Source organism: Strix aluco, chromosome 3 (genome assembly GCF_031877795.1).
Source record: "Strix aluco isolate bStrAlu1 chromosome 3, bStrAlu1.hap1, whole genome shotgun sequence".
Taxonomy (NCBI): domain Eukaryota; kingdom Metazoa; phylum Chordata; class Aves; order Strigiformes; family Strigidae; genus Strix; species Strix aluco.
The window spans coordinates 99821431-99834750 of record NC_133933.1 but is presented as its reverse complement, the minus strand read 5'-3'; the positions used below and the strand labels follow the sequence as shown (position 1 = coordinate 99834750).

The window sequence follows — 13320 nt, the reverse complement described above, 5'->3', positions numbered from 1 at the left end:
ATTTTGTATATGAATATGCTTTTCTGAAAGTTTTTTTCAGCTTTACCCTGGTTTTTTCCAGGCATAGCACTGCCATATCAATGTATGTGATCCTACTAATACTCTACAAAACCTTGACTCTGGTACAAGTAAGAAAGGAAACTGTTTTGTAGACCTCTGAAATTATTTCAGTATAAAAACTGATTGAAAGCTGTCTCCTTGCAGACCATAATAGCAAAAATTTACCACACTCATTTACTTTTATGCAACTGAATGCAAAACACAAGTCTTTCCTAGTTCCTTGTTTACAGTTCGCACACAGGTGAGAATGAGAAACCACTGCTCTATAACTAGTGTCTCATAGTTCAAAATGGGCAAAAGTCGATGGCTGAAGAGTGATGAAGTAAATTGAAATACAGCCAGAGTAATTTCCTCCTCCTTTCTTCATCTGGGGAACATGTTTGAGAAATGATCATATAACACGCTTTCTAAAGTATAGTATTTTTATCACTCTTTGGAGGCTGACAGTTTCTATCAATTAGCAGGACCATTTGGAAATTATCCTAGTATAAACATTTAATAACAATTATATTTTTCTGGTGAGCTAATTATTGCCATTGAACACTTAACTTGACTTTTGCCACCGTAATAATTTTAAATATGCAACCCAAGTGTCTCACAGACATATGTTTAAGAAGATCCAATGAAGTCAGTGAAAAATTCTGGCAGACTTGTTCCAAATTATACAGTGTTTTTAACTGAATTGTAGTGATGAGATTTTGAAAAGATCTTGTTTGGGAAATTTGATGTTGAAACCTTTGTAAGTCTATACTGTTCAGAGACCCTGCCATTCTGCTGGGGCAAAAACTCAGAAGTTTTTTTCTAAATATAAGTGTACATCAGCAAAACAGACTACAGATACAGGTAACCACAGATTAATATTTTACAGTAAAACCCAAAAGATATTCATTATATCTTTTATTAAAGAAGATCTTTATTCAGTGTGTTTCTAAATAGACTGAACTTCTGAAACTGTAGCTCTTCTTTATTTATCTGTGAATGATCAACTGAGGTTTGGCTTTTGCAAAATTATAGACAAACCATAAAATGAATGGTAATCTGCCAGTTGCTTAGAAATTAACAACTCTTTGTTTTCTTCCTCTCCCTCCTGGTATATATGAAGTGTTTCACAACCCAGGTTACCACCACTATTTTGCCACAAGGAAGTTACTACACATAAAGCATCAAGTAACTAACAAAATAAAAAAATAGTATAAAGTAATGATTAATAACTTGTGTAATGCTTAAGCAGGAGCTGGGCAGGAGAACTTATTCTTGATATTACCTGCTCATATTGACTGTATCTCTTGTATATTGTCATTATGGTTATCATAGCTTGGGTATGGAATAGATGTGGACATCAGTTGCAGTAAATGAGTTGTATGAATCTCTTGCTGTACTAGGGTAGTGAAGGTTCTCCTGGGAAACCTGGACCACCTGGGCCTCCGGTGAGACATTTTGGTTTATATTTTGAATGTTATATTAGGAACAGTATACCTGTGGGTAAAATGTAACGTAATAGAAAGAACTGACTGTCAATCTAATATGCATTAATAGTGCAGGAAGACAGTCAATGTCTTTTTGCAAAAGGTTTCTGTATTCCTTTTTTCCTTGTGATTCATCGCTGAGTAAAGCCATCCTAGAAACTTGGTCAAATGAGTTCACTTTGGTGTCTGATGTTATTAAAGTAATTTAGATAACTTGTGTACCTGAGATCAGGGAAGTCAGGAAACCTAGGGAAAGTCTGTGGAGCTCACAGGACTCCAAATTGACTGGAATAGTACCTAATACAAAATTAATTCTGCAGAATTATCATAATAGTAAATATCAAAATGTAATGTACACTGAGATTTACCAGTTTCTGGTTGCATAATTCAAAAAAAGTCCTAAGCTGCATTGATATGTGTCTTATGTTCTTACTGAAATGTCTGGAATCTTTGAAAAATTGGTTGAGAACAAAAATGTTATCACAGCTTTGCTGAGCCACGCAGCTTGAACAGGACAAGAGTTCTGCCTTTATAATGCATAATTGTGACACTTACCTGGTTTTCATGTTTTAAAGGGTATGCCTTACAATGAAAGAAATGGAATGAGCAGCTTGTATAAGCTCCAGGTATTTCTCTTTAATGTTGGGGTTTTTTTTTTTCAATCGACACCTAATTTTGACCTAACTCAACTTTTAAACTTGCTGTTTAGGGAGGTGTAAGTGTTGCCAGTTATCCAGGTCCACCAGGACCTCCGGTAAGTATTAAGAGAAACATAATTTCTAATAGTTAATTAACATAGTAACAGAGGGCTTGATTAGTTGCATGCAGTTTTGGTAAGTGGCATGGAATTTGATTTTATATGTGAAAGACAGAAAAAAATAAGGATAGATTGGTATGTAGTAAATGTATGTGATTTTATGTGTTTATCAAGCATTTTAGCCCATTTTGGAGAGTAGTTTATTTTGATTTAAGTATTTCACCCTAGCAAGTAAAGGCTGCAAAAATGGTACATAATTTGTTATTGGACTCTCTAGTGAAAGTATCCTCATATCTTAAAATGTGTAATATAGTATTTATATTTAGTGATGGCATAGTTTTGTAATGGGTTAAATTTGGTGCTGGAAATGAGAAGCTCATGAATTCTGATCTCAACTCTGTCACTGATTCACTGTGTGCAGCTACAGTGCAGAAAAATGTGTAAAAACGAGAATTATAATGTGGCAGTAACACAGGGCTGCAGAGTGCAGATGTACCGCCTTACAGCTGGACACTGTTGCTTTGGTTCTGTGGAGTCAATGATACTGTGTACTTATTTAGGTCCTCCTCCTTGTTAGCGTCATAGGCAAGTTCTGCTGTTTTAAGGTGATTGTCATTTAGGTAAACCACATAAAAATGTTGTAGCCATCAGTGAGGACTTTGTCCTTATGTTATGTGCCGCTTGTAGTCACGTGCTCGCACTGAACTGCAGAGCTGTCTTTCTCTGTATTGTGGAACAGCAAAACAAAAAACAAATATTACTAAGATTTTATATTAAATTAATCAGCTGAGAGGACTGGACTTAATACTGATTCTAAATGCACTGCATTAGCAAAGTACAGCCTTAATGCAGTAATGCAAAAAAAAAAAAAAAATCATCTTACTGTATAACTCTGTTCTTTTTTAAATGTGTTTCCTCTTCTTCATTTCTTTGCAGGGTCCAAAAGGAGATCCTGGCACAGTGGTATGTATGTATTTTTTGGTCATGATAGAGAATTCCCCAAGTAGTTCAATACATGATCCTAGTCACAAGGGTGAAAGAGTCCATTAATGTACTTTAGCAGGTAGCTTACCTCCTGCAGAATCAGTACATCTGAAAAAAAACTTCTAATTGCCAGGCTTGCAAATTTTGCAATTTCTGGTAAATAGTTCTAACTGATAATATAATGAATGACTGAACATAGTATTAACTGCTTGTGAATTCATCTCTGCTGAGCTGTCCCTGGATATATCTAAGAATAGAGAATGTGAAATAAAGATAGAAAATACCTTAAGAGCTATTACATTGTTACCAACGTTGCTAAGGGAGAAGGGATAGCGTGCTACATCATGCTAGCTAGTAACAACTAGAAGTAGATGTTTTCTTTGGAAATGGCATGACAGTTAGTTACAGTATGATCACATTGCTCTGGTGAGCAAGATAATGATGATCATGGGAGCCACTATACCTTTCAATTATGCAGTTTGACATTCAAAAGCAGATCTATTTTAACTTTTTAATACTTTTCCCTTTAAGCATTGTATTATGTCCTTCTCACATGATCTTTCTTTAAAAATTAAGAGGAGGGAAAGGACAACTAGTGAAGGAATCTTGAGCAGTTGCATAGGACTAGCTGCCAGGAGAATGTAGATCCAAATCCTGACTGGGTGTACATTTTTCTCAAAGTCCTTGACATCTGATGTAACTTGCCTTTCTAATATGGAAACTATGTTTGTCATTAGCTTGTGATTTGTCACTACAGTTCTTAGCCTTAATGGTGGCAAAGTTGAAACTTACAGGTATTGCATCTTGATGACTGGACATCAGTGAAAATACCCAAAAGCTAATAGTAAAATTTGAGTATTGATGGTTTAGCCTGAAAAATATGATAGTATAAAATGTAATTTTAAATTGATATTGTTTTAAAAATTGAATGGGTGCTTCCACAGCAGTAAAAGTTTAAGTACATCTTTAGTACTTCTTTTTTCAAGTCTAAGGAATGTCACATAACTGCATAGTGGTACTTACAGCACTATAACACTGCAAGGCAGTGAAACAGGTTCTACTCCTTCATGGTCAGTGTGGTAGAACTGTGTCCAGCAGACCTCTTTTGAACTTCAGGCAGTATAACTGAATCAGAACGAGTACCAGGTAATGGAAATTGATGAGAAAAATTTACTCGATAAAAGCAGTAGAAACTGAGCTAGTTAGGGAAAGAAAATTGTGCCCAGTCAGACTGCATTCCCCATCATCTGCTGATGAATTGTCTACTTGATAAAGATCAGGAAGCCTTGAAAAATATTGGAGAGATCGTTTTTGAAACAAAATCACATCCCTTCAAGCAAAGTAAAGAACAGCTATGTCTGCTACTAATGAAACAAATTGCTACTTCAGAGTAATACTCTACAGAGTTTCTTAACACATTCAGTTCATTCAGCCAGAAGCTGACACTTATCTCTCCAGCTGCTGTTCGGTCTTTGAATTGTTAGTCTTGGGCAAAATAAATAAGGGGATGGTTCAGCCAACATCTTGGATGCCTGGCAGTAAAGAATCAAGTCAGAGCACAACACAAAGACTGTTTAAAAGTCACTAGAGACTGGCCTTGTCTGAACACATCAGGCCACAGTATTTGGAAGATGATGAGGAGTGTCTTCTCCTGTTGAAGGGTTCTTCTCTTCTGACTTGGGTCCATATAATGGAGTCTTTCTCTTCAGTATCAGTGTAAAACTACTGATAAATGTCTCTACTCATGAAACCAACGTACCAGTACCATTTATTTGTATCTATTTTCCTACTAGTGCAGGCACAGTATCTACATAAAAATAGCAGAATTAAGTGTAGCTACTTCAGACTAACCCAGCCAAGACCAAAGTGCTATGGGAAGGTAACATTTTTAAGAACTGGCTAGGATTTAATCTATCATGAAGGTGCATAATCTCCTCTCAGCCAACCTGTGCAGGGCCTAGGATCATGTTTCATTCCTTGCCAAGTGTTAATGGAGAGCCAGCTATATGAAAAACTAAACTTTGATCTATGAACCAATGTGGTAACTGTGGTCCTCAAGGACTATAAGAAACCCAAAAGAGAACCAGTCCCTCAGCACTCACAGCAAAGCGTGGAGTTGTGAGATAGTTTCCTAAAATAGCTGATTAATAAGAAGTCACAAAGCTTCTTCTGTTTCACCATAATGCCCAGAAATGAATACGTCTTTCTGTAACAGCATCCACTTCCTACTCAGGAAGTACCATCTCCCAGAATTTAGGAGTGGAAAGTGAGATCTGCCAGAAACTTCATAAAATCCAGATGGGAATTTTCTGTGGCTTTGAATTTACCTGAGAATTGCTGAAATATTGGAGTTGTTGGCTGTAGTTTAAATCTCTGTGGTAAATGATCAGTTTTCTTTGAAAACAGAAAAAGAATTAAAAGGGCCTCCTCACTCTACACATTAAACTGATTTCTCCAGTGGAACATGTTTCTGGTTTTCTTTCAAAACTTGAAGACCTACATCGGACCTGGTCTGTGTGTACCCTGCTGCAGAGTAAGCTTTGTTTAGGGAACAGAGCACAGAATTGCTTGAAGGTTGGTTCTCAAGTTGACAGCGTATGCTACACCCCAGGGCTCTACTGCCTGACCTTGGCTTGCAGGAACACAGGAGGGGAGTCTTCTGGATTACATTCTTCATCAAAATTAAAACCATTGATCCAAATACTCACACAGTGCCTCTGGGAAAAGCTTAATTCACAGATCACTAAAACAGGGCATAACAAAACCTGTTCACCTAATAACTGGTTGTCTGTTCTACTAATCTCAAATTAAATAATCTGCTGTTGCTTGCTGTTCAAGATTTCTCATGTAGAGTACAGAAATTCTAATGTATGCAATCCTTTTTAATTAAAAAAAAAAAAATCAGGGAGACCCAGGACCAATGGGATTACCAGGACTGGAAGGACTCCCAGGGGAAAAGGTAGGACTCTTAAAAAGAAGTTATGGCTTCTTAGTGGCAACTATATTCAGCTAAATGTTTTCTGAAACCTTGTTTGAAATTTTTTTGTGTAAGCTAATGTTTCTGTGTGAAAAATATTTGCATATTTATCTGTATTTCCTTTTTTGCTTTACTGTGGATCTAAATCATATACTCACCCAACATAAAATTTCATTTTCCACAAATGGAAAATTGTATGTGGGAGGTCTTGTAATATTTTGTTTTCTTAACTTGATAGAATACTACCATATACTATATTATATATAGTATGTACTATATATAACTATAGTACTTGATAGTAATATAGTTAACATGTTCCTAAGTATGGTCACTAGTTCTTGTTCTCTGTTGAACATCATCTCATGCTTACAGTTTGTCTGTCTTATTCTAAGATTTAAAGCATAGCTACAAATCTGAAGAGAAGTTTGTTGAATTAGTCTGGACCTAGTGCATGCAAGACTTCCATACAAAGAAAGACTATTTCAGATGAGTGTAAAAATATAGAAAAGAGTAGAAGTAGAGACTGATTCCCTACAGTTCCTCTTGCATTTCATCCTGTTCCAAAGTGAGCAAAAATTTCTTCTCTTGGGCCGTTGCTCATTATTCTAAAAAAGTCCTGTTGTTTCTGTTTTGCTTTTCTTGCACTCTGTACTGCATGTATGATGCCACCATAGCACATCCTCCCCAGCTCCTTCCTGTAGTTCAAGTCTGCATTCAGGTGCTAGGAAATGATCCTTTCCTTCAGCTGATGGCATGTTTCAGCCTTACTAGTTGTGGAGGCTGATATGAATTTAGAGAAAAGCTTGTCATGAAATGCTGAAAATGTCGAGATTTTGGTATTCATTTCTTAATATGACAAAGTTCAAAAAAATTCAGCTGAGAAATGAAAAAAATCTGTAAATATATTTATGTCAGTGAAAACAGTTTGATTTTGCACATATCTTCTAAATTTAAGAAGAAAAAAAGAGTACTTTTTTTTAAAATTGAATATTCAGCTTTTTGAATTACATGTTACTTACTAGCTTCATACAAAAATAGTTTACTGAAACTTAGTTTTCATCCAAAAACAATGTAAGTGAAAATTTTCTCTCAGTATCACTGTGCATTACTCCTTGTGCAGTGAGTCGGGGGTGACAAGATCTAAGGTAGGTGTCTATACTAGATGTTTAAATTACATGAGCTAATGCTTTCTCTGGAAGACTACAATTTACAAGCAATTAAAGAATAGTCTGATCTTAAAATGAACAAACACAGGGAGATACTGCAGGTCTAACTGAGACAAAGTGTGGACAAGAATTAAATAAAGGGAATAGACAGTGGAGCAGATCATATAAACAAGCTAAGTGTTTGGCCCTTTCCCAAAGTAAAAATATCCTTTCCTTAACTAAATTTGGTCAAAATTCCACATTTCTGGTGCAAGTAAATGAATAGAATCCCAGAGTCTGCCTGCCAATCCCAACAGTATAGTTCATGCTGGTTTTTAATTTAGAGCTATTAGGTACATCTGTGTAGCAGAATGCCATCTTCCACAGACAATGTTGGCTGTAATTTCATGGTAATTTCATGAACTGGCTTAACAACTTTGTGTCCTTGGGGCAAAATGTCCCTTCCCTCAACTGTGCTGACACAGTGGTTTGTGCAGCCACACTGCAAACCACATTGCTGAAAGGACCAGAATAACCCTTGAAAGAAAAAAGTTGAAAGGGAAGTGTTAGGAATTTCTAGCTTCACTGTCATATCCAGCCTATAGGAAAACACACGATACAAGTTCTGGGTACAGAATGACCACAGGGCCAGAGTGCAGTGCTCCAGCCAATATACCCTGCTGCAATTACTCAGTGCTCAAGTGTTCCTGAGGTGTGTGTTGTGTTCCTCACTGAGGGGTGAACTTGCATAGACTTCTTTTAGCCTCCAGAGCAAGAAAGGTTGAACTGTGGCCTGTAAGCTAGCTTCTCCCTCTGGACATAAGGTCAGACATTTAACCTGTCATCCATCTATACTTTGTGTAATGGAGTTCAGTGTTTCTAATTACCGGCATTCATTGAACTACCTGAACAAAATTATGAGGATGAGACAAATCAGCATTAGGTATAAGAACAGAAACCAGAAATCCCAACATCTCCTGGGGCTCTTCTGTGCAACAGAATGTGGCTGTAGCTATGTTGGTGGAGCAAAACAGCTCCAGGCAACAAACTCATCTCACAAAAATATTTGCCTGTTAGTATAGCTTTAACTGTGCCAGGGCTTTTCTGACATGATTATAGAAACTAGGAGCCTGATTTTTTTCTTACATTTTTAACCAACGTTACACTAGCAGAGTGTAGTGTCACAGACCAATACATGTCAGCAGTGGGTTAGGGCAAGTCTCACTGTGTAGAGTTTTACCACTCGTGAGCTCCATAACTCATCAGCTTCAGCACAAATGCCATTGACTTAGCTTAAAGCACAGACAAAGGTGGCTGTATGCTAAAAGGATAAACTTTGCCCTGAAAGGACCATGGCACAAGCAAATCAAGGATGCAGCAAACAGATGACTGGGTGGCAGGAAGGCAAAAACTTACTTGAAAGATGCGTCTTAAATATGGAGATGTTGATATGATCGTGAATTACCCTATGTGAGTTTTGGTCATTGTCATGACCACAAATTATAATTATTTGTAAAACTACAGGTAAGTTGGGGACTTTCCACCCCTTTTCAAGGAAGGCCTTAAGCAGAGTAGAAGGGATAGCATGAAAATCATTACATTATACAAGAGAACCTAAACAAAGGATTTAAGTTACTTGCTCAGGTCTGTATAATGAGTCAGTGGCAGAGCTAAATATTAGCATTTAGCAGAGTCTGGCACTTGTCCTCATTTTCACTTCACTGAATAATCCTTCCTCAGGTTTTAATGGGAGTCCACAACCAAACTTCTGTTTTGAGTGTTACCATTTAAGTTTAGATTTATCTTTTCTTCAGGGTGACCGTGGACCAGCTGGCACACCAGGAGTAGCAGGGACACCGGTACGTATATTCATTAAAGAAAACTCAGTTTGTTAGAAGCTGAAAAAACAGGTCAAGCAAGGCGGTGAGCTGTAATCTTGATCACTGTGGATCGCCAGCGCTTGGCTAATGCTTTATAGGCAGTTACGAAAATCATGTGTTTTTCCTAAAGAGAGTTCATGTTATTATTAAAGTGATGGGGGGGATGGTTGGATAAAGTTGGAATTTGAAGCTGCATATGCTTAGTTAAGAAAGCATATGAGATTCTTCTCATTGTCTCAGTTTAATATAGATAAAGTAATTTTCTGTGTTCCTGGGCATGCACAAATTTCTGAGCATCTTTCTGTCACAAAGAAAAATCATGAACATTGGTTAGGATCTGCATATCAAGTCAATCAAACATTTGCTTTAGGGGAATGCTTTGTCAGCTATTTACGTGTGGTATTCAGAGAAGTTTCTGAAAGTCATCCAGAAAGTTTGTTGTAGGTGAAAGTAAATGTAATTAATGATAAATTGAAATTATAATTACTCATTTGTGTTCCTAAAGGAAATGAAGACAACTTTTCTTTAGATTGCATTCACAGTTTAATAAAAAGGTTTATCCATATTTCAGCAGGCAATATGGAGTTATTTATATGCAAATACATTTATTATTAAATTTGGGCAACTACCAATCTATTCAGGAGCTGGTTTTAAATTATAAATGTGTGTTTTGCGAAACGAAGAGAAGTTTGTGTCTATGCACTCCCATTTCCATTAACCACTGATTTAGTTCATTTACTGTAAGTTCCAAGAGAGTACATCAGCTTAAATAGCTTAATTTAGTTAAGTTGTCCTAAAACAAAGTAAAATTGAAATTTAAGGAGAAAAGAGAAGTATTTGTCTGAGTTTTATAGCCCATGTTAAGAGTTTCAAAGTTTGTTTCTCTGAAATGTATTTCTTGCTGTGAATCAATAATGCAGTAGCCAGTTAGGGTGATCACAGTTGTTCATTCCCTGTGTATTTCCCACTGGATATGTTTCAAGTCTTATTATTGTTGCTCTCTATTCTAGCTGGATATGAAATATTTAATGAGTTCCCTTCATCAGTGGTGGAGTGGCATTCTGTTGATTACATTTAATTCTAATAAAATCCACTGAAATAAATGATTTGCTTTAACATTTTATGCTAAGCAGTTTTAATTAACAAATTAATAGACATTTGAGAAACAATATTTTTCAGTAGTCTCTGAAAAGTTTTTGAAATATATCCACATATCTTATTGGAAGAGAATTTGTCATCCTTGCCTGGCATTATTCCCTAAGATTAAATAGTGGACCATTTTTCCCATTTGGGAATATAAACCTCGCATTTTAGCTTTGACTTTTTGCTGAGCAGGACATCAGGGAAGCTTGGACTGAGATTCTGCAAGAATTGCCACCAATGCTTATTTCCTCAGCACGAATCCTCAGTCCTTTTGTCCCTGAAGTTGTCACCGGTGTTGATGTGTTAGATCCCTCACTAGTACAAGTCAGCTGAGGACCCAGTATAAGGATATTTCTGGGAAATGTAGATTCAGGGTAATAGATTCTTGTCTGGGGCTGAACCAGATAGATTGCTATAAGCAAGGCATCATTTTAAAAAAATAAGAACATTTAAAATCACCATATAAATGATGAGATGAGAAAGGATTGTGAGTTCTGGAAGGCTGAACATGAAATGACAATAAAAGTGACCAAAAAAGAGCATGAAGAAAATTTGCAAAAGGCATTAAGTCAGTAATAAACTCACTTTTAAAAAAATCAGGACTAGGAAGTACCTGAAGGAAAGAATCTTGATTTCACATATACAGCGATAAACTTTGATCTGACTCTGACTTCTCAAGAAGGAAATCATGGTTTGTAAAAGAAAATTTCATTAAAACATTATCTCAGTATTCAGAAAGGGTAAAGAAGACCAAGTGATTGAGTTATGTTGTACACAAGAGCCAGATTAACATGGTACAGATATTAAAAAAAATTTTCCTCTCTTAAAGCATTTAATGAACAGTAACATGAACATTTCACTCAAATATATATCTTCTCTTATTTATCTTTGACCTAAGAGAAATTATGTTTTGCATCCTAGTAATTTGAATTTGTAATGTTCTATTTTTGCAGGGAAAACCGGGATCTCCCGGGTCCCCAGGGATGCCAGGGGAACCTGTAAGTACAGATTTAAGTTTTGGAGTCTTATGATAATACACAAATATTTTAAACACTGAATGCAAGGTTTTACATGCAGATTTATATGTGTGTTTTCTTTTTCTTAGGGTGAAAGAGGACCTATAGGAGATATAGGCTTCCCTGGGCCAGAAGGGCCACAAGGAAAACCAGTAAGCAATTTTATACTGAATATATATGTTCATTACAAAAAGATGTGTCTTAATTTATCAGAAGTTACAAAAGAAATGAGATTACATCCTGCTTTGTGTTAAGTAGGTAACATATGAAGAACACTTAGAGCTACAGTACTCAATATTAACCATCCAGTCAAGAATTCCTGGTATGGTGATGTTATATTAGTTGATGTTATTGAGATGTTGCCTTTAAAGGTCCTTTGGATCCTGTTGACATGAAGGATCCTCTTGTGTTTTTCAGAAGGAGAATATTAACCCAGACACTCAACACAGTCTATAAAGAATGGGGTGACAAAATACATTCTCTGTTTCAGTTTAGATAGAGAAGTGTGTGCTTCGTGACTCTGAATAAACTTCGTAACACTTCTGTATACAGGTGATTGTCCTGGTTTAACCAGGATAGGGTTAAGTTTCCCCAGCAGTGGGGGGGGAGCTCTAGCCGGGTCATTCAGATACCATGCGGACGGACGTCACATCCTGGCAGGTCACATTTTTCCTGGCGCGGGAGCGCGGTGCACTCGTGGTTTTGTACATCGTGCTTCCCACTGCTGTATTTGGTAGCTATTTTGCTCTGTTAATTGCCATCACTATTACTGTTATTGTTATTGTTGTTGTTGGTTGTGTTGCTTTTGCATTGTTGTATTAAACCTTTCCTTATTTCAGTCTTGGGGCTTTGTATTTCACTCCCTTTGTGGGGGAGGGGCAACGGCCGCGTGGTCTCAGACCCCGGCAGGGGCTAAACCACCACAACTTTGGCGCCCAACATGGGGCTGGAGAAGACTGAAATAAGGACAAAAGGAGAAGTGTGTTAGAGCAATCTGTTAGGTGTAATTTTTCTGTTTTACTTGTATTGTTTGATAAGAAACGTTTGCAATGCTGGGCAATTTGCTTGCGTGGTGGGGCTGGGTTAATCCTCATATCCACTCTGTGCTCCTAGTAGTGGCATTTATTGTCGGTGGAAAATGTGTCAAGGGCTGTATTTTGCTCTACTGGTTACTGTCTGCTTATAATGGGCTCGTTTCGCTGCTTGTGGGGGTGCACAGCTACCTGTTTGCTGCCTGGTCTTTTGTTTGGGGTCTCACCCCCTCTATGGGTGAGCCAGGGGAGGAGATTCTCTCGGTTTTTGAGAGTTTCAGCTATCCCTGGAGCCTCCTGGCCACTGTGTTCGCGGCACAATGCTTTCTAAATGCCTGCCAGATCTTGTTTTGGGCCATGCGGTACTTCTCCAACAATAGCACCACCCGGAAACCTGCCCCAGGGGCAGATAGTTATAAATGGCAAGGTGTGTGGGAGAAGATGGGCAAGTGCCTGAGTCAGTGGTCACCCCCAATGCTTTGGGATCTCACTGTCGAACAAGTGCAGAGTCCTGATAAACTGGTGGAGTGTTTGGAAAAGGTGTGCTGCCAATCTGACAAATCCCGGGAGACACAAATCCTTGCAATGTGCTGGGGGCTTGCCCATGCTTACCATGTCATCTTTAACACTGTTCACTGCCCCCAAGGGGGCGAAAGAGCTGCAGGGTCTGAAAGTGAGCCTGCTAGTACAGCAGCTGGGCCAGGGGAACAGGCAGTGCCAGTACCGGTCGCCTCCACCAGCACAGCAGCTGAGCCGGAGGGACAAGCAGTACCAGTATCAGTTGCCCCGATACGGAAAACCAAATATACCAAAAAATCCCCTCGCAATGTACAGGGTGATAATGAACCAGGCCCATCACGA

The 13320-nt window shown here is 37.8% G+C and overlaps 1 protein-coding gene across 1 annotated transcript in view; it reads left to right on the top strand.

Moving 5' to 3' along the window:
• Nucleotides 1–13320, top strand: part of COL19A1 (collagen type XIX alpha 1 chain) — a 226280-nt gene that overhangs the window by 183907 nt on the left and 29053 nt on the right. The window contains exons 39-46 of the mRNA XM_074819814.1: nt 1443–1487; nt 2102–2152; nt 2236–2280; nt 3220–3246; nt 6173–6226; nt 9204–9248; nt 11366–11410; nt 11518–11580. Coding sequence (XP_074675915.1) covers nt 1443–1487; nt 2102–2152; nt 2236–2280; nt 3220–3246; nt 6173–6226; nt 9204–9248; nt 11366–11410; nt 11518–11580 — 375 coding nt within the window. The remainder of the gene's footprint in view (nt 1–1442; nt 1488–2101; nt 2153–2235; nt 2281–3219; nt 3247–6172; nt 6227–9203; nt 9249–11365; nt 11411–11517; nt 11581–13320) is intronic.